Here is a 21,807-nt window from a genome sequence, read left to right as displayed (position 1 = left end):
TTCCCTGTAACTGCAGGAATCTGTGATGCTCGATTAACGGTCGTTTCTGGCTTTTCTGCGCTAATCACCCCCAGTAAAGTAGGCAAAACTGTTCGGTGAAACTCCGAAATTGCATGAAATAAATATTAAGCATGTATAAATAAACCCCCTTTTCCTAAACCTGTAAAAAAAAACAATTTAAAATGTTGCCTTGTCTGTAAAAACAGGGTCAGTGTCACCCATGAGTGCCTAAAAACCCCAATCTTTCTCCACTTCTTAACTGCTTTATTAGCAGAGGGTGCTTTTGCAGATGCTGACATGGAGCAATATAAAACAAAGTGATTTAAAAACAATTGGTTTCTATTTCTTACGGTGGCAGCCCCGAGTTCTCACCAATGAACCAACCCTTTGTGTGGAACCAAATAGCTCTCTGCAACGACCACTTTTTAATGCTTGTTGCTGAAGCTGAGTCAGGGCGGGGGCTGTTTTGTAGCCCCCGAAGCACCCCACGTTTATGAACCCAGGCCTCCCACCACTAGGCTCCTTGGTGATGTTGCGATAAAACCCAAAGCCAGAAAAAGCACCCCGGGAATAGTCTGATAAGTTGAAGAAAATATGGAACCCCAAGACCCATTGTTTTCTTGAGTACCCCAGATTCCCCTGGAATACAACAGACTGTTCACCATCCCAAAGGATTCAAAGCCAATTGGGGTCGGGATGTAGAAACTGCTTTCTGATTAAAACAGCCCAAGTTCAAGCAGAAACTTGTAAATTTTCCGGAAGGCCCATTTTTGCATCATGCATACATTCCGATCCAAGGAGAGGACTTCAGAAACATAACTTGGGCAAAGTTAAAACAACACAGCCAACAGCATCAGTGAGAATGCAACCTGATAATACAAGATATTTCTGACGATGACAAGAGGGAGGCAATTCATAAGACATAAACACTCAGTATTGTTTGTAGGCTAGGAAAAGGCCTGGCACAGGTTAGTTTCCATCGTGTTTTATCTTTTCATCTAGAGGTAGTATCAATTTTTTTTTCTGTCCAGTATCTAAAACAGTGCAAAATCCAGTTTTGTGATTTTTCAGTTATAATCCCTAGCCTCACCACAGAGAGAGGGCGTGGAAAATGGATCGATGCAAATTATGAGTCACAAAATATACTAAGCTCATATAAACACGCCCTGTGTATATCCACACAAGTTTTCTTTTCTATTTATATATATATATATAATATATATATATATATATATGTGTGTGTGTATGTATATATATATATATATATATATATATATATATATATATATATATATATATATATATATATATATATATATATGAGCGTGTGTGTTTGTGTTTTGTATGTCGTGTGTATTGAGAGAGTTATATATATGTATATATTTATAAGTTCATATACAGTAGCAAATAGAGATACTTGAATCTAAAGGCATCCTATCTGCCCACCTCCCTTCCCACCCCATAATCTTCAATTTTTTATTTCCAGGATGGACGGATTGTGGTCTAAGATGGCCAGGATGATCTTGTCCATATATTGGCGCAATCTGTAGTTGATCTCCTCCTGTTCTTTGAGGGCTTCCATGAGCTGAAACGAAAAAGAACTAGATTAAGAAACCCTCTGGAGTCACAACTACTCCTGAGAACCTCTGCGTCCATTTTACCAGAGTGCTCCTGAATTTCAAAAGTTTGTTTTCAGCATATTTTTTCTTTCCAGATTATTTTAACGGCGATTCATTTGGATGGATGGAAGAACCGTGGCTATTCCTTCACCCTCATTCTACAAATTGTTGAAGCCCTAATGAATTCAACACCTACTTTCAAGCAGAAGCTTCACCCCATCTTTGTGCCTCAGTTAATTTATGCTCTTTTATGCAGAACTCATTGGAAGCCACTGAGAATCAATGTATTCTTTGGTACGAATCTCAATTCTTGGGCATGTAAGATGGATAAAGACTCAGTCATCTGTCTTCTCACAGAAGAAAGAACACCCTCATGTCCTCTAGCTCTTTTGGACAACTCTTAGAATTTGGCCACTGGCCATTGCCTTTGAGCTATTAGGGGTTGGTGCACACATTTATAAAGGGGTAAGTTGTGGCTAGGAGGGCCTCGGCTCACTTTGTCTTGTGTGACAGTTGCAGCCATAACTAGATCTGCAGATCCAGCTTACAGTCACTCTTGCCCTTGTCCAGTGATGGCTACCCTTTTAGGCACCGAGTGTCGAAACTGAAGCGTGCATGCCGGAGTGCCAGAACCCAGAAGAGAGCAGCTGGCTGGTGCGCATGCGCACGGCAACCAGCTGCTCTTCCAGGTTCCATTGCGCGCATGCATGCTGGACAGCTGCTCTCTCTTGGGTTCCTGCATGTGCATGTGCACCAGACAACTGGTGTTTTTACTGGTGGCCATGCACCGGAACCCAGGAGAGAGGTGATGGCCGGTGCGCTGTCTGACGTGCATGCGTGTGACAGAACCCGGAAGAGCACATGGTGACAGCGCAAGTGCCCACAGAGAGGGCTCTGCATGCCACCTCTGGCACGTGTGCCATAGGTTTGCCATCATGGCCCTAGTCATTTCCACATTGAACTACAGCAATATGCTCCACAAGGGGCTGTCTTTGAACAGTGCCCAGCTTCAGTTGGTCCAGAATGCCGGGGTGCAGCAGTTCTACGCATTCCTAGAGCAGAACATATTACACCTCGGCTCCATAATCTGCACTGGTTACCATGAGCTTATCAGCACGCTCAACATGGGCTCTGTTCCTCTCCAAGATCTCATCTATAATTACTGTCAGTCACCTAGCCCAGCACACTGAGTAACAACAATGGCAGTGTTAAAATAAGTCAGAATCATGCCAAGGATCATTCACTTCTTTTAAAATGAGAAACTTATGTTTGATAACATTACTTTCCATACACCCAGAATAGCTAAGGCAAACACAATCAATCCATGCCCTGTAAATACCCAGTTACGTCTTCAAACTACGGTATTTGATAAACAAATCTGGCAACCTTTGCTTAACAAAATCTGAAGCAGATTATTAAAAAAAAAAAGACAAAGGCACCCAGAATAACTTTCTAAATATATGATGGGGTTGTTGCACAAAGGACAGAAAGCTAAATCAAAATTCTGTCGGGCAAATCAATTGGGATTGGAAATGAAATATTGGGGGGGAAACCAAAGAGGAAACAGATAAGGCAGGATAACAGAACCCGATGGTACCGTATATATCGCCGTATAAGGTGACTTGGCGTATAAGACGACTCCTTACTTTCAGGCACCCACCAGCCAGCTGAAGGCTTCTGTGCTTTCGTAGTTTGAGCTCAGCGCCTTCCTCCCCCCAGACCTCCAGCCAGACCTTACTAAGCCATCCCAGCACTCATCCATCAACTTGCGCAGGCGAGGAGCGCCGAGGTTATTGATTGAAAGGCTGGCGTCTGCACTGGTGGCGGTGCGGCTTTTTGCTTGGCGGCGTTGCTTTTTCTTTTCTTTTGTTTTTTTGGTATACCCGGCGTATAAGACGACCCTTGATTTTTGAATTAATTTTTTGGGGTTAAAAAGTCATCTTTTACGCCGGAAAATACAGTATTTAATTCTAGATTGTTGTATTTTTGTTATCTCTTTGCTGCCATCCAGTGGTCATACAGATTTCTGCAGCCCAGGTCTGGTAGCCCTAAGATTCAGGATATTCTCCTGAACAATTCCTGTAGTGGTGCACAGAAACAATTTTAAATGAAAAGTAACTTTGGTTGTATAAAAGTACGAGAGAAGAGAAATAGAAAAATGTCAAGAATTTTAGTCAATTCTAATGCTTTAATGCAGGGGTGTCAAACTGGCCGCCCGCAGGCCGGATGCGTCACGCACAGGCCACCCCAGCTCCACGAAGGAGGGAAAAAAAGTCACGAAACGTCATGCGACAGCAACATGATGTGCAAGTTTGACACCCGTGCCTTAGTGCCCCTGTATGCTAATGTCATCCTAGCAAAACCAATATAAAATACCGCAAAGCAAATGTGGCACTTCTCATCCATGATTTTCAAATGTCAGCGTTCCCCACCAAGTTAGGTTTTTGCCAAGTTGATTGCCGAGAGATATTTTGCCAGCCCAGTCATTGAATTAGCTGCAAAGAGATTGCTACTGGTCCCTTTACCTCGTCCCTGGAGGCAGAGTCAATCTCAGCTGCCAGCGACTGGGCTTTTGTCTGCGTTGCGAAAAGGTTCTTAGCTTCATAAAGGCTGAGGCTAAGGATTTGCCCATTGAGGTCATCGTTCTGGTCATGAAGTTTTTGATTCTCCTGTTGAGAGAGGAAGGAAAGAATTACGTGATTAAGGCACCTGGTTAGTCCTGCCTTAGCAATAGCAATAGCAGTTAGATTTATATACAGCTTCATAGTACTTTTACAGCCCTCTCTAACCGGTTTACGGAGTCAGCCTATTGCCCCCAACAATCTGGCTCCTCATTTTACCCACCTCGGAAGGATGGAAGGCTGGGTCAACCCGGTGAGATTCGATCTGCCAAACTACTGGCAGCCGGTGATCAGCAGAAGTAGCCTGCAGTGCTGCACTCTAACCATTGTGCCACCTTGGCTCTTAAGCACAAAGGCACAAAGCTAGTTGGGTAATCTTGGGCCAGTCCCTCTCTGGGTCTATGACAACTCACCACAGCCAACTTATCATGGCCAACTTGCCATGGGACAATTTGCCATGGCGAACTCACCGCAGGACAAGAATTACACTAATATCAAAGAAATGGTGGAATAGAAATATTAAAGAAAGGATGCGAAAGGAGGGACAAAATAAAATGTGAATGACAAAAATTGAAATGATTTTTTAAAAACGATTTAAAATAATTAAAATTGAATTGTTGAATTGTCCTGCCGCCCGCTGCCCTGTGGAGAATTTGGCCCTATTGAGTTGGTCGTGACGAACTGGCCATGGCGAGTTGTCCCATTCCACCCTCTCTCTCAAACTTTAAAAGCCGGCAAGCACAACCCACTTCTAAAATCTTGCCAAGAAAGCTGCAGGACCTTTCACCGGGACTGGAAGACTGACTTGAAAACATATGCACAGACACACACATACAAAAGGCAAACAAGGAGCCATTTTTGCTTAGCACCTTAAGGATACTAAGTTCAGATGAACATTTGCTACTGCGCTGCCCCCCGTTTTGGGCCTAGTAGGCCTCCCTGCAGCCTCCTGGGAGCAAAGATGGGCCGCGGGGGGGGGTCGCACCCCCCCTGCTCCTCACGCATGCACGGCAGAGACCCCAAAATCATCTGGGAGGCGCATGCACATGTGCGGTGGAGCTGAGCTGGGGCGAAGGCTCGCAAGCCCGCAGAGGGGGTTCTAACCTCCACCCGTGGCACGTGTTCGCCATCACGGGCTTAGCTGCTTTGGAGAGAGAAGGTCCGTTTTGCTTCCTTCTTCTCCAGCTGTACCTCACCTGTTTTAGACGTTTAATTTCATGTTCCATTTCCACTTCTCTCGTCTTGGCGTTGAATTCACTCAAGCTGGAAGAACTTCTTCCTCGACCGGGACGCTCACAGTCAAGCTTATACAACTGAAGGTGTTCCAGTTCCTTTCTCAGATCCTCAATGAGCTGCAGAAAAAAGCAGAGCACAATGGACCCTTGTGTCAGGCCTGCAGCCGGTTCCTTTTGGGATCTTTGGCCTGCCACACTAATATTCCACTCTGCCATGCTGTTTCTTTAGTGGGGAATTGGGAGGGGGAATAGTAAGGAGTAGAATGTGATGTTATTTGGAACCCTGACACCTTGTGGCTAGGAAGACATGACTCATATATTTATGCAGTGTCCCTGGGCCAACCTTCCCTGACACAAGCAAAGTCAATGAGGAAGCCAGATTCACTTAACAACTGTGTTACTAACTGAACTGCAGTGATTCACTTAACAACTGTGGCAAGGAAGATCGTAAAATGGGGCAAAACTCACTGAACAACTGTCTCCCTTAGTGACAGAAATTGGGGGCTCAATTGTGGTTGTAAGTTGAGGACTACCTGTACTAGTTACGATGGTACCTGAACCAAAATTGCAACGGTTGTTCCTATGCTGGCAACCTTTAGTTCAGGCTATTGAGATGATCTGGAAGATTCAGTTAGTTCAAAACAGGGCATAGTTAGCTTGCTTTACAAAGACTAGTTGAGCACCATGGTGCTGGCCGTCAGTCTACTTCCAGGCCTTGCATAATCTATTCCTATTAACCTTTAAACCCCTGACTGACTTATTGAAGTAGATGTTCTGGCTTTAAGTCATTTAGAGGCTTATAGGTTAACATAATCCAGGTTATCTCTCTGGAGCCTGGATTTTCTCCTGAGGCCTTTTGTCAGCTTCCTATGTTCTAACAAGGCAAGATGAATGATAATCGGTGGTGGAGTTTGCATTGTGCGGTTTGCATGGTGGAGTTTGCTTTAAGAATCTTTACTGTATAAAGGTTTTACACCTTTAATGTTTTATGGCTATCTTATTGTTATTGTATGTTCCATTTATTGCCATTGATTTTGCTGCTTCTGATTTTTTATCTTATCTGTTGTGTTGTTCTGTACAAAAGATTTCGTATTTTAATATTGCTTCAGGCAGCTTCTACACAGACGTATTTTGTATTCCTTTTCATCTGCTCTCTTATAGAGGTCGATTTTGTGCATGCTTTAAACAATAGTACATTCAGAGGACATCATCTGCTATTGGGCAGTATTAGAAATATTAACTTTTTTTTCATTACAGGAAAAGACATTACAAGACAAGTAAAATAGTCACCTAAATCAAGAATGGTATAATTGGCTAGAGGAAGGGGGGGGGGGGGGAAGCAAGAAAGCAAAAAAGAAAGGAAGAAAGATCAATAAATAAATACACAACTACAAAACTGGAAAATGATTAAAAGATAGAAATACGAAATAGACTCTAGCAAATAAATAATAGGAAATGGATACAAAACGACTCAAATGTAATAAAGGTTGTTATACATAGAATATGTAGAATGTTATATATAGAATGAAGAAAAAAGATATGTGAAATAATATAAATGCACACACATATATATATAAAGTTATGGTTATAAAAGATTGAATTGTACAGATAAAAAAATCACAACTGATATGTAAAAGAAGTGTAATGTGTTGCAAAGATGTAAAGTTTGTATAAACAAAAAGTTTTTAAAAAAATCAAGGATGGAAAAAACTTCAAGGACAGTATTTTACAGGTCTTTTTCTAAGCCCAAAAGACATCACAGCAGAGTGCATACGTGAGAAGGTTGCCGTACAAGGAACAATTTCAATTTCAGTCAATTCAAGTTTCAACTTTCCAGATTTATCACCATTTATCGCCAACCCTCTGGGAATAATCACTGCAGCATCCCTGAAAGGGCTTTGAGGTTTTTAGGAATGCATTTCTGAAAATGATTGCTAGCCAGCTGTTATTCCTAACACCCCTGCTTCAGTGACACAAGGCAAGCCACAATGCAGGTTTCAAAACTACATTTTTTATTTATATTGAAAACATGGTTTTATTTAATCTTAGTGTAAAGCAGGAGTGTCAAACTCGATTTCATTAAGGGCCGCATCGGCGTTTTGTTTGACCTCGGGAGGCGGGATGAGAGTGGCCAGCTATGTGTCACTCGTGTCAGGGGTGCCTGTGGTGGCACAAAAGCTCTGCCAGCGGAAATGGACTGTTTCCAGGGTGGCCCTGTGGGTCAGATCTAAGCACCCCGTGGGCTGGATCCGACCCCCAGGCTTTGACTTTGACACCCCTGGTGTAAAACATCAGCATCAAGAGGAGACACAGAGGATGTGCTGGTTGTATGCCACCAAAATTGTTACCAACCTCCTGAGTGGCTTCTCTCTCCTTGTTAAATTCCAGCCTGTTCTGCCTCAGTTTGTCCATCATTCTTTTATACAGATCCATTTCGTCCTTCAGTCTCAGACTGGTATCTTCTAATCGGTCAGACATTCGCTGCCTCTCCTGATGAACGTGAAAAGAAGGTTACAAACTGCCAGCGATTCCAATGGTCATTTTCAATGTACAGGAAACTATCATTTTCAGGGAGTTGATGGAAGAAATTTGCATAGGCATGTAGAAAACCATTCATGGTAGCTTAGAACCTTTCAGGCAAGCAGGTTAATTTTTCCAACATGGGGAAAATTCTGAAATGCGGGTCTGTTCAACTTTTCAGAAGAGAAACATTTCTAAGCTGCAATCTGTCTCTCAGCACTCAGATTCTCACTTCAGTTCATGCAATAAGCTAGCTTGGGACCTGCAGTACAAGACAGACAATGGCTTGCTGTTTTCTAAATGTCAACAAGACTGCTATATTGTCTTTTTGTTCTTTAAACTGTACACCTCTTTCTCTTTGAAGATCTTGCCAACTCTGTCCAACCATGACTTGCTTACTGTTCCCCTTGTTTTTTTCCCCATGTTTTGCAATTTCATCATTCCCTCAAACCACCTGAACATACTATTTACTCTTTTCTCTATTCATTCTATGTTCATATAGCATTGTTCTGACAGAGGCTTCCCAAGAGCATGAAACATACTCTTTGTTCTGGAAAAAACTATTTTATTAATTTACAATGAATTCTGCTCATTCACAGCTAGCAAAGTCTTTCAAAGGAGGATTTATGGTCACAGACCTTATCTGGCTTGGAGAGCTGACCGGCCGATAACTGCAAGGAATCTCGGCGAACTAATTGTCTCCAGAAAACTCTACTCTACTCCCCTTTTGCTCCTCTTTTAATTCCTCTGGGAGGGCCATTCATTGTCCACCGATGGCCTTACTCTCAAGTCGACCCCTGTTCTTTAGCTGTTTCCTTCGTCTGGCAACTCTGAGCATGCACATACTGGGAACAGGTCCAGCTGTTCGTCTGCCTCACTGATGTCTGACTCTGCAGGCAGCCGATAACTGTTGGACGGCCCTGGTCCGCTCTCTGCCTCCAACACAGAGCCCTCATCAGAGTCTTCCCCAGACTCCAGGACTGGCCCATGTTCCTCCCCAAGCGTCTCACTATCCGAATCTGCTGCTAACTCTGCTGGTCGCTGGTGGGCCACTACAAACACCCCTTCATTCTTGATACTACCTCTTCTACTTTTACCACACATTCTTAAGTCATCCCAGTGCAATCAATTATCAATTCCATACAAGGCGAACAGAAATGTTCTTACACGTAATCATTTTGCCTTCCTTTGACTGACCTACATTCATCCCTTGCAAGAAAGACTATATACCCTGATTCTCCAAAAATACGACCTGTCCTGAAACTAAAGCCTTGCCACATTTTTCACGTGGGCAAAAATATAAGCCCACCCCCGCTGCTGCAGGGAGAGCTGGGCCCAGACATGTTGAGGCTAGGAGGCATGCCTGCTGGGGGCGAAACAGGCGCTCGCGCAACCCCCTTCTGCAGCCGGGCAAACCTCTATGGACTGACATAGGGGGTATTCCTAATGTGCCAAGCCACGGGAGCTGGGGAGCGGGCAGAGCGCCACGTGGCTTGGCGCCTTAGGGCTACCCCCTAGGTCAGTGAATGGTGCTCTGAGCAGCTGGAGAGGGGGTTTGCTGGGCGGTTGCTCGTTAGCTTGGTCACTTCATGGCTGCTTCGCCCCTGAGGCTGTGCCCGGCTCTTCAGGAGCCAGTTTGCAAGGGAGCAGCTGCCCGGCAACCCCAAAACAATAAGCCCTCCCCCATAAGCCCAAGGCCATATTTTGTAAGTAAAAAGAAAATAAGACCCTGTCATATTTTCGGGGAAACGCGGTACTATTTACTCCTTTCCGACAGCATTTTCACTAACTCTTAACCCACAAAATGCTATGTTAGCATTTTGTTAATTAGAGCACTTATAGCATCAGTTCTTAAGAATATCAAAAACTATAAAAAGTTATCATGGTGTGGGATTTGATCCTAGCAAATTCTTTTTTCAATATAACAGCAACATCAGCAGAGTTTAAGTCACCAATCGCAAAGAATACTGGGGAATTGTGAGATGGTTTGGTTCTTTTGTTTTCAGGCCAAAAGTCAGGGCTCTCACTTAAATGTTCTGCCCTAAAGAAAACTCCATGGGAAATTACTGATTTTCTTTGAAGAGTGGAATATGGCAGCCAAGGTGATGTAGTGATTAAAACATTGGATTAGGATTGAGGAGACACAGGCTGTAGTCCACCATCAGCCCTAGAAGCCTCATAGCATGGCTTTGAGCCAATTACTTTTTTTTCAGCCTCACAACCATAGAACTGGTGGTAGATTTTAGGAGAAACCCTCCTATACTACTACCTCTTACAATACTAGACAACACAATATCAACAGTAGAGACCTTCCAATTTCTAGTTCTATTACACCTCAAGACCTAAAATGGACACCTAATATCAAAAACGTCATCAATAAAGCACAACAAAGAATTTTCTTTCTGCGCCAACTCAGGAAGCTCAAAGTTCCCAAGGAGCTGCTGATTCAGTTCTACAGAGGAATTATTGAGTCTGTCATCTGCACCTCTATAACTGTCTGGTTTGGCTTTGCAACCCAACAAGGCAAACACAGACTTCAGAGGATAATTAGAACTGCAGGAAAAACAATTACTGCCAACCTGCCTTCCATTGATGACCTGTGCACTGCACAAGTCAAAAAGAAGGCTGTGAAAATATTTACAGACCCCTCGCATCCTGGACATAAATTGTTTCAACTCCTATCCTCAAAATGACGCTATAGAGCACTGCACACCAAGACAACTAGACACAAGGACAGTTTTTTCCCCAAACGCCATCACTCTACTAAACAAATAATTCCCTCAACACTGTCAAACCATTTACTAAGTCTACATTACTATTACTATTAATCTTCTCATCATTACTATCACCCATCTGCTTCCACTTATGACTGCAGGACTGTAATTTTGTTGCTTGTATCTTTTATATTGACTGTTTCCTAGTATGATTTCATTTGTATCCTATGACTATCATTAAGTATTGTACCTTATGATTCGTGATGAGTGTATCTTTTCTTTTATGTACACTGGGAGCATTTGCACCAAAGAGAAATTCCTTGTATGTCCAATCACACTTGGCCAATAAAGAATTCTATTCTATTCTATTCTATTCCATTCCATTCCATTCTATCTACCCTACATTTTATAGTAGGGGGATGGGATAGAAGGAGAAGCTCCTGAAGGAAAAGTGGCATATAAATAAAAACACACCAAGCAACCAAAGAATCTTCTTTATTTTTCCTACTCATTGCTATAGAGCTGTAAAGCCATACAGGAAAAGGGATGATTGGATACTGTAAACAAATTCTAGTTACAGAACCCACATGACTTTAGACACACACATTGTATGCATGTTCCCTACTATCAAGTCCCTCTTGGCCACAGAGAAATCTAAGCCTGTGATTTACGAACAAAGTACACAAGGCTACCTCCCAGACCCCAAATAGGGAGCCACATAAACATCTACCCTTCACAACTAGATTTTTCACAGGCACTCAAATCACATGCCCACATTAAAGCAATAGTGGATGTTACTTCAATCATTTTCTGCAACATAGCTTGGTCTTACAGATACCCTATGTATACAGCTTGTAAATTAGTTCAGCTGGCTTCCTAGAGCCCCATCATATAGTCATTCCAAGTGCCAAAATGGGGGTACGTGCATGCATGGGGGGGGGGGGTGCACCAGAAACTGGAAGAACAGTTCCCTGGTGCGCCTGTGTGCGCTAGGAAGCTGGACTTATGGTTTCTGGCGTATGCATGTGCCCCGGTCACCTGGTCTTTCTGTTTCTGGCACGCATAGGCATGTGAAAACCAACTGGTCAGCACGCATGCGTGCTCAGGAACCCGGAAGAGCAATGGGGTGAGGGCTGGCAGGCCCAGCGAGATGGCTCTGCAGGCCACTTCCGTTATGTGTACCATATAGGTTTGCCATCATGGTCCTAGGAATTCCCAAATTTTGTAAGAAATGCCAAACTGTTCCTAATTAGCTCTGAGCTGGGAATATGTTAGTTGCAGCCAATTCAAACAACTGACCAGAAAAAAAAAGAGAACAATGGTATATCTAAGTGCTGCTTCCTCAAGGTATCGCTGATAAACTATTTGTCTCCTATGATTACTTCTACTCAGAAATCTCTTTCCTGGTCTTCTGGTCAAACACGTTGGCTCCACTGGCAGCAGCCCGGCTCAGGGAACAACATTTAAAAACAAACAAACAAACATGCAAGATAGAAGCAACATACATTTCAAAAGCTGAGAACTCTACTAAACAACTCTCCCTCATTTTATTATTCAATGTAGGAGGATTAAAGGCTAAGATTTTATACTTTATTGTATATGTTTTACTTCCACTGCCTGCTCCCAGCAGTATTGCTGCAATGAAATGCTATGTCTTGACGTACAAACCAGCCCACCCAGAGAATTAAAAATTAAGCTGTCTAGGCTGAGACTGCAGGCTAGTAGGAAAACAAAGGGGGATATACAGCAAACATTTGCAAACTCTGTTACCTCATCCAGTTTCTCCGTTTGTGATTTTAGTCGTAGGACAGTGGTTTTGAGCTCACAGTTTTCCTCTTCCAGTTGCTGAACCCTGAAGGCAAGGCAGAAGTTTGGTAATTGAATGTCTAGGGGAAAAAAGCTGTTTATCTGTTCTGCTGGGATACATCTGAATTTGATTCACCAGGGGCAACGTATGAAAAGTCAATGGAAAAAGGAACTGCATATCAGTTCTTGAAAGTATCCAAGTTTCTTAATAACTGAATTTCTGAAAAAAATAATTTTCTCATGTTCTAAATTGCATCAAATAATTGAATACAATACAATACAATAGTAGAGTTGGAAGGGACCTTGGAGGTCTTTTAGTCCAACCCCCTGCCTAGGCAGGAAACCCTATACCATTTCAGACAGATGGCTATCCAACATCTTCTTAAAGATTTCCAGTGTTGGGGTATTCACAACTCCTGGAGACAAGCTGTTCCACTGATTAATTGTTCTAACTGTCAGGAAATTTCTCTTCAGTTCTAAGTTGCTTCTCTCCTTGATTAGTTTCCACCCATTGCTTCTTGTCCTAACCTCAGGTGCCCTGGAGAATAGCTTGACTCCCTCTTCTTTGTGGCAACCCCTGAGATATTGGAACAGTGCTATCATGTCTCCCCTAGTCCTTCTTTGAATTAAACTAGACATACCCAGTTCCTGCAACCGTTCTTTACATGTTTTAGTCTCCAGTCCCCTGATCATCCTTGTTGCTCTTCTCTGCACTCTTTCTAGAGTCTCCACATCTTTTCTACATCATGGTGACCAAAACTGAATGCAGTATTCCAAGTGTGGCCTTACCAAGGCCTTATAAAGTGGTATTAACACTTCACATGATCTTGATTCTATCCCTCTGTTGATGTAGCCTAGAACTGTGTTGGCTTTTTTGCAGCTGCTGCACACTGCTGGCTCATATTTAAATGGTTGTCCACTAGGACTCCAAGATCCCTCTCACAGTTACTACTATTGAACAAGGTACCACCTATACTGTACCTGTGCGTTTCATTTTTCTTGCCTAAATGTAGAACCTTACTCTTTTCACCACTGAATTTCATTTTGTTAGATGATGCCCAATGTTCAAGTTTGTCAAGATCCTTCTGTATCTTAAGCCTATCTTCTGGAGTGTTGGCTATTCCTGCCAGCTTGGTGTCATCTGCAAATTTGATGAGTTCCCCATTTATTCCCTCATCCAAATCATTGATGAAGATGTTGAAGAGTACTGGGCCTAAAACAGAGCCTTGGGGTACTCCACTGCATACTTCCCTCCATGTAGATGCAGTTCCATTGAGGACTACACGTTGAGTGCGGTTGGTCAGCCAGTTACAAATCCATCTGGTGGTGATGCTGTCTAACCCACATTCTTCTACTTTATCTAGTAGTAGGTTATGGTCTACCTTATCAAATGCCTTACTGAAGTCCAAATAAACTATATCGACGGCATTCCTCTGGTCCACTAATTTTGTCACTTTGTCAAAGAATGCAATAAGATTAGTCTGGCATGATCTGTTTTTGACAAACCCATGTTGGCTTTTGGCTACTACTTTGTTTACTTCTAGGTGTTCGCTAATTCGTTGCTTGATTATCTTTTCCAGAATCTTTCCTGGTATTGAGGTCAGACTGATAGGTCTATAGTTTCCTGGATCTATTCTTTTTCTTTTTGAAGATGGGAACCACATCAGCTCTTTTCCAGTCCTCTGGCAGTTCCCCGGTGCTTCAGGATCTCTGAAAGATATAGTTCAGTGGTTCTGAGATCTCGTCTGCCAGTTCCTTCAGAACCCTGGGGTGTAATCCATCCGGTCCTGGTGATCCTCATCTAGGATATACAGGTGCTCACTTACCATTTTCTTCCCCATTTCAATTTCTGTTCCTAATCTGATTTTTGTGGTGCAGTTTTTGATAGGTTGGACTGTTTTATCCCTTTGTGTAAAGATAGATGCAAAAAATGAGTTAAATAGTTCTGCTTTCTCTCTGTTGCTTGTCACCTTCTTGCCACTTTCTCCCAGCAATGGACTAATTGTTTTCTTAACCTTTTTCTTGTTTTTAACATGTTGGAAGAAGCTTTTTTTGTTATTTTTTTACTTTTGTGGCAAGCCTTTCTTCATTGTGAGTCTTAGCTTTCCTTACTTCATCTTTACAGGATTGGGCTATTTGCTGATATTCTGCTTTAGTTATGTCCCCCCCTTTCCACTTTTTATACTTATCTTTTTTGTCTTTCAATTTGTCAGAGAGTTCTTTATGCAGCCATGCTGGTTTCTTTTGGGAGCTGTTATTTTTCTTCTTCATTGGTATTGTGCTAGACTGGGCTTTTGTAATCTCATTTTTCAAAATTTTCCAAGCTTCTTGAGTTGTTTTCCCCTTGAGGATTCTCATCCATGGAATTCTTCCCAAGTTCTCTCTAAGTTTATTGAAATTAGCTCTCTTAAAGTCCAAGAGTCTAGTTTGACTTTGTTCTACTACTTGTGTTTGCATAATGTTAAATTCCAATATTGCATGGTCACTTGCCTCCAGGGTTCCTGTGGCTTCAACACCTTCTATCATTTCCTCTCTGTTAGTGAGAATTAAGTCCAATATGGCTGATCCCCTTGTTCCCTTCTCTACTTTTTGGGAAACAAAGTTGTCTGCTAGTTCGTTAGGAACCTGTTGGATCTTCCACTTGGTGCAGAGTTTGTTTCCCAGTTGATGTCAGGGTAGTTAAAATCTCCCATTACTATTGTGGTGTGCTTCATACATACCTTAGTTAACTGACTAGCAAAAAGTTCATCTACTTACTCTGCTTGGTTGGGTGGCCTGTAGTATAGACTAGGGCAATGTCATTTCCCCCCCCCCCCAATCTTTAATATTGACCCAAATGCATTGAAGATAGTTCTCATCATTGTTGTGCTCTATTTCTGTAGAGATGTAGTTATTTCTTTTATATATAGTGCAACTCCACCTCCTCTTTTATTTGGTCTAATTTTTAAATAATTTAAATCCTTCTAGCTGTATGTTCCATTTGTGGGTTTCATCCCACCAAGTTTCTGTAATAGCAACAATATTGTATCTGCCCACTTTTACTTGAATTTCTAATTCGCCCTGTTTATTCCTCATACTCTGTGCATTGGTGTATAGACATTTGAGTCCATTTTGATTGACCCTGTGTTTACGGTCTACATAACCTGTGTTATGCCTGACTGCCCCTATTTTCTTGCCACTTGTATGATTCATGCACATGGTATGGCACTCACTATTAAATGTTTGGTTTTGCTTGACAGCGGAAGTGATAATCTTACCCGCACAAACATCTGTGTTACATGCACTGATAACCCTATGAGTTTTAGATTGCTGGGGACAGAAATGTTCTGTATCAATTAATTCTCTGTCCCCGCTGTTCAGTTTAAATGTTTATCCAGAAAATCTGTGAATTTAATGCTAAGTAACTCAGTCCCTTTCTTGGATGGGTGCAAACCATCTCTTTTGTACAGTTTTTCATTGGACCAGCTGCAGGAATCATGACTAATAAAACCAAAGCCTTCCCTTTTACACCACTCCTTTAGCCACACATTAAACTCTGCTACATGCTGGCCCTTCCCTTTTTGTTCCTTATATACTGGTAAAACCTCTGCAAAAATAAGCCTACAGCCTACACTACTAAGTTCATACCCCAAGCTATGGAAATCACTCTTCTTAAGGGTGGGTGGGTGAGTGTTGTAGTTCATACTCCATTTCTCTTGCTCGGGTATACATTCCCAGCCATCCCCAGAAATATGAGTAACCAGAGGAAATGAACATGTGATGATACTCCTGTAGCAATAATGCTGTAGTAGGATTATTTCGATGGATAACATCAGATAGAGTTTAGGATTAATGAAATGGGCAGCATCGATAGTGAGATGGGAAACATATACATATACACCGTGTCCCTCCCATTCCTCTGTAGTCATAGTTATATTTATGTTGAATTGTTTTAATAGGGTTTTTTAGACTGATTTTATTGTACACTGCACAGAATCACCTTTGTGAAGATGAGTGGCTATGTATATTTGATAAATAGAATTGTTGCCTTTGAGTATCTAGAGAGGAACAGTGGGCTTTTCAGCCACTGCGTAACAAAAAAGAGAAACCATGGCAAAATGCACACGTGGAACCACTCTTACTCTGAAATGGGGAGAAAAATCAAGAAGCATTCTGACTACTTCCGAGACAAAGCCATTGGTAGTTAAAAAACAATAGTGGGCTGTTACCGTGTGTTTAGCAGCTCAATCTCCGTGCTCTTCTCCTTCTCATATTTGCTGTAGGCTTCTCTGTGCCTCTTGATCTCTTCTTCCAGGGTCTGCTGAGCTGAAGTCTCCTGGTCTTTCAGCAGTTCTTCTAACTCATGCACTCTGGTGTAATTAAAGCCGCATAGATTTCATTCAGTTTGGTAGCAACATATCTGAATTATGTTAGCTATCCACCAGATTCAGCATTTCCTACAAAGGTGGTTTTCTTTTTATATGGCCTTCTCCAGTCTGCTGTCCCAGATACAGCCCCTTGCTGAGTGCATTCATGATACTCCATTTATTAACATTTCTGCAAATAATGTGTCACGTCCTCCCATTCCCAAGCCTCTAAAACAAGAGTCCAAAAACGTTTAGTTTTATCTCTTCTGGTGACATCATTACATCACTTGAGACCTCTTGCAGGGCTCTAGAAGGCCCCCAGTTTTAAATTGCCCCACTCCCCCAATGTAAAACACTGGCCTGATATAATGTTTTGACACATTAAACTACTGATTACATTTAGAAAATAGCCTTCTCTTTTTTGGATGGAAAAAATAAAATAATGCTTCTTTTGTCCACCACAATGCATATTCACTTTATCAAGAGCACCTTTCTCTGTTAATCCAGAGGGCCAAAGAAAACATTATTGAAGGAGACTTTCTCACCAGTTTATAGGTAGTCCTTGATTTACAACAATCCGTTTAGTGACCGTTCAAAGTTACAACGGCATTGAAAAAGTGACTTATGACTGTTTTTCACATGTATGATTGTTGCAGCATCACTGCGGTCACATGATCAAAATTCAGGCACTTGGCAACTGATCCATATTTATGATGTTTGCAGTATCCCAGGGTCACATGATCACCTTTTGCAACCTTCTACAAGCAAAGTCAATGGGGAAGCCAGGTGCACTTAATAACCACGTTACTAACAGTGATTCACAACAACTGTGGCAAATAAGGTCTAAAATAGGGCAAAATTCACTTAGCTGTCTCGATTAACAACAGAAATATTGGGCTCAACTGCAGTTGTATGTCAACGACTACTTGTATAACATTGCCCCGTTTTCAAGCAATTCCCATTCAAGTCAGAAACGTTTTCATTTTCGAAAACAGACGGGAAATAAGACTGAAGAATTCTAATGAGAGCTCCCCGTTTCTGCAAACTTGCAAAAGGACGGAGTAGGTAGCCAATTAAATTACCTGTGAACTAGCTGGGTATTCTCCTGCTTCAATTTGCTCTTCAGGTCCCCATTTGTTACGGTATCATTTTCCAGCTCTGTCACTTTTTTTTCTAAGTAAGTCACCTACAAAAGAAAATAGAATGTAAGCTGCCTAAGCCCCTGGGAAATTGAGTAGAGGGGAATGAAGTCAGAATGGATCTTATCCATTCCTTTACTATCAAACTATCTTTCTAATCTAGACAAAGTGCCTAATTCTTCCATTCTCCTGTCTTTGATCTAATTAAATCACCTATCAGTTTTCATATAAATTAAGCCTAGATTGTACAAGTACAGACTTCCCAGACTTTCTCACCAAATAATTCAATGATTCAAATATCTGCTGCAGCTGCAAATCTCAGAATTTTTGCATTGATCTAGGTCAGTGATAGCAAACCTTTTTGGGCATGGTGTGTCAAACATCTGGAAAAAGCCTTCATTCTTCCTCTTTTGTATATCAACCAATTCCTCAGTGTTGTTTTTTCTTCAGTGGGAATGCAGAAACAGCTTACCTTTTCGGTGATATCATTGTCACACGAATCTATGCTGTCTCTGAATAAGTCCTCTGTGCTGCCATTACTACTGCTGAAGTTGCTGTTGTGGAAAAGCTGCCTGTAAAGACAAGAAAAGATTAAAACTCTTTGGAAAGCACCTGTTGGAAAAGGGATTTCAGAACATGGTTTCATTGGGATTTCTGCATTTGGTGGGATAGGGTAGCCTGAATGGCCTTTTCAGTTCTGTAATTTGGGAGAGGGAGAGAGCTTCCAATAGTGACAAACAACATGGAGAAAATGCAAATATATCCAGTGCAAATATTTAATATTAAATATTAACAGGGGTGGAAAAATTTCAGCAACGGGTTCTCTGCCCAGTTGCTGGGTGGGCGTGGTCTAGTCGGCCTCCTGCACCGCGGCGGGGGGGAGGGGCGGCTTCGCCTTCCCCAGGCTCTGGAGGGTTTCATCAAGCCTCTGGGAGAGTGAAAACTGCTTCCCTCAGCTTCTGGAGGCCCTCTGGAACTTCTGGGAGGCCCGTTTCCCCCCCCTCCCCAAGCCTCCATGCAGGCCCTGCATTTACTTCACATGCAAAACAGACCATGTGGAGACTCCTGGGAGGGGCAGGGGGGAGGGGAGGGGCCAGCTAGGGGTGGGATTTGGAAGGTCTCCGAACCAGTCATAACGTTAGCTACACATTAGCTACAGGTTCTCCTGAACACGGGCGAATCCATAGCAGCCCACTCCTGTATATTAATTCTAAAATGACTTTTTAAAATAAGGGCAGAGGCATGAACTTGCAGAGAGTGACTGGCCCAAGTTCTCCCAGTTGGCTTTCATGCTCAAGGCGAGACTTGAACTCACAGTCTCCCACTTTCTAGTCTGATGCCTTAAGCCAGCGATGGCGAACCTTTTTTGGCTTGCGTGCCACAAGTGGGGGAGCGCAGGGGGGTCGTGTGCGGGCGTGCCGCACCCATAATGCAATGCGCGACCCCCCAGTGCGCATGCGCGCACAACGCACAACCCCCCCATTTTTACATGCTTTTTTCGCCTTCCCCAGGCTCCAGAGGCTTTATAGGAGCCTGGGGAGGGCGAAAAGAGCCTCCCCCGCCCTCCCCAGAGGCCCTCCGGAGGCTTCAGGGACCGTCCGGAGGCTTCCCTGAAGCCTTCGGAACGCTTAAAACGACCCTCTGAGCAAACCGGAAGTGACTTCCGGTTTGCTTGGAGGGTCATTTTAAGCGCTCCGAAGGCGTCAGGGAAGCCTCCGGACGGTCCCTGAAGCCTTCGGAACGCTTAAAACGACCCTCCGAGCAAACCGGAAGTGACTTCCGGTTTGCTCGGGGGGTCATTTTAAGCGCTCTGAAGGCGTCAGGGAAGGTGGCATGCGGAGCAATTTGTATGCAAGGTGTTGCCCTGTCAGCTGGCCAGTGAGCGCATGTGCGTTTCTAAAGCCATTTTTCGCCCTCCCCAGGCTCCCCCCCCCCAAGGCCCTCGGGAGGCTTCAGGAGCTTTCCTGAAGCCTCCGGAGGGCTTAAACTGGCCCTACGAGCAAACCGGAAATGACTTAGGGGCGGGGGAGGCTGTTTTTCGCCCTTCCCAGGCTCCTATAAAGACTCTGGAGCCTGGGGAGGGCGAAAAAAGCATGCAAAATTGGGGGGGAGCACTTCTCATGCGTGCATGCGCACTGAGGGGGGTCACACATTGCATTATGGGTGCGGCACGCCCGCTCACGCCCCCCCCTGCACTTTCCCCCCTTATGACACGTGAGCCAAAAAAAGTTCTCCATCACCGCACTAGACCAAGCTGGCTGCTCTGAGATTACGGCTATCCCGGTGCAGCCCTATTCACTGCATTCTGCCCACTTTTTACAGTGCTGAGGTATCCTTTACTTTTGCAGTGGAAGTGAAAGTAAACTTGGCAAATGCAAAATCAAGATAATTGAATCCTATCTGTCCTGTATCTTAACTGCTTATCTATTCACTGAGGGATTTGTTTGTCCTCAAAGAGAGTATTCTTCCCCCCCCCCTCTTCCCCAGGCAACATCTCAAAGGACACAAAAAACTGAATTGCTTAGCTTCTGCCATTTTAATTGAGGTACAAGAGACTGACAAAGTATCTTGAGACAGAAAAAGGTTGCCTTTACAAAAAGCGCCCTGATACAATTGAATTTAGACATTATTCAAACCATGCGGCTCTTTCTTTCCCATACAATTGTACTAAATGTGCTTGCAGCTGTAAGCGATTAGATTTGATAATAATCTACCATGCCTCTTACCTGCCAAAAGCTGTACTAGAGATCTTTCTGTTTGGGCTGGAATAAAAAAAAAGATGCAGGAGATTTTAATTGCAATAAATGTTCCCATTCCAATAATTCTGGAATATTGCTGAGTGATTAAAACATAATAAAACTACGACCTCAAAACTTCATGTGAGACAGCAAGCTCACAGAATTTGGTGGATATGCTTCTGAATCAGGTATGGAGGCCTGTGCCACAGTTATCTGCTCATAATTAGACCCTTTTTACCTCAGGCTGAGGTAAGCAGCATTTAAAGGATTATCACTTGGCTTCCAGACCTTATGAAAGGATGAAGAAGGCCACTTAATGATGCTTTCATAGCACATCAGAAGTGACGTGACCGACCCCTTTTAGGTTCAGTTTTTTATTTTGGAGGAGTTAAACATGGGGTGGCACCCTTGAAATCATTTTAAACTCTTTAAAATGCCCCCAAAATGCAAGACAATCTTGGGAGTAGGTCCCAATTGGCATGCTGTGTAGAGCTGCACCCTGTTCAGTTTCCCCCATTGTCCATTTTGAGAACAGGTAGCTACTGGGTTAGTTCAAGATGTAGTATAGATTGATTGTGCTGCATCTATGGGGTTTTGCCTGATCAGACCAAATGTGTATCTAATCCAGCATCCTGTGCCTTTCTAGATTTTTCTGGAAGCTAACAAACATCACTTCACTAGTTTCCTGCCACTCTTGCTTCCCAGTTTTTGGCAGTCAATAGTCATTATATTTTTGCTTCTGAAGAAAACATGTTTCCCACATAACTGATGGTCATGGATGATTTTATCCTCCATGGATTTTATTCTATTTTAAAGCTATTATCATTAACATCATCATAATACCTAGCAATGACTTCGATAATTAATGTGCAAAGCAACTTTTTTTTTTAATGATCAACGGAATAAATAAATTCATCATTGAAAGGCACTAAACAATAAGAGAGCAACTTTTTTATATTTTAAATCTGTTACACATAGCTCCATGGTGATTTAAAAAAAATGGATTACTGATTTCTGAAATGGGAAATTAAAGCTGCCAAAAGAGATTTGGAATCTTTCTTTAATTCAG

The 21,807-nt window shown here is 42.7% G+C and overlaps 1 protein-coding gene across 2 annotated transcripts in view; it reads right to left on the bottom strand.

Moving 5' to 3' along the window:
• Nucleotides 1–1,309: 1,309 nt before the first annotated feature.
• LOC309381982 (rab11 family-interacting protein 4-like) overlaps nt 1,310–21,807 on the bottom strand; it is a 61,553-nt gene continuing 41,055 nt past the window's right edge. For both annotated transcript variants that reach the window (XM_081933396.1, XM_081933397.1), the window contains exons 5-13: nt 20,727–20,762; nt 18,473–18,572; nt 17,944–18,047; nt 16,724–16,864; nt 12,480–12,561; nt 7,828–7,965; nt 5,437–5,592; nt 4,145–4,288; nt 1,310–1,585 (exon numbers count right to left, since the gene is read on the bottom strand). In XM_081933396.1, the coding sequence (XP_081789522.1) occupies nt 1,469–1,585; nt 4,145–4,288; nt 5,437–5,592; nt 7,828–7,965; nt 12,480–12,561; nt 16,724–16,864; nt 17,944–18,047; nt 18,473–18,572; nt 20,727–20,762 (1,018 nt within the window). In that variant the 3' untranslated portion in view covers nt 1,310–1,468. The remainder of the gene's footprint in view (nt 1,586–4,144; nt 4,289–5,436; nt 5,593–7,827; nt 7,966–12,479; nt 12,562–16,723; nt 16,865–17,943; nt 18,048–18,472; nt 18,573–20,726; nt 20,763–21,807) is intronic.

This window comes from Natrix helvetica (assembly GCF_964273705.1).
Source record: "Natrix helvetica genome assembly, chromosome: 1".
NCBI lineage: Eukaryota > Metazoa > Chordata > Lepidosauria > Squamata > Natricidae > Natrix > Natrix helvetica.
Note: the sequence above shows the minus strand (reverse complement) of the source record. Positions and strands in the feature narration are given on the sequence as shown.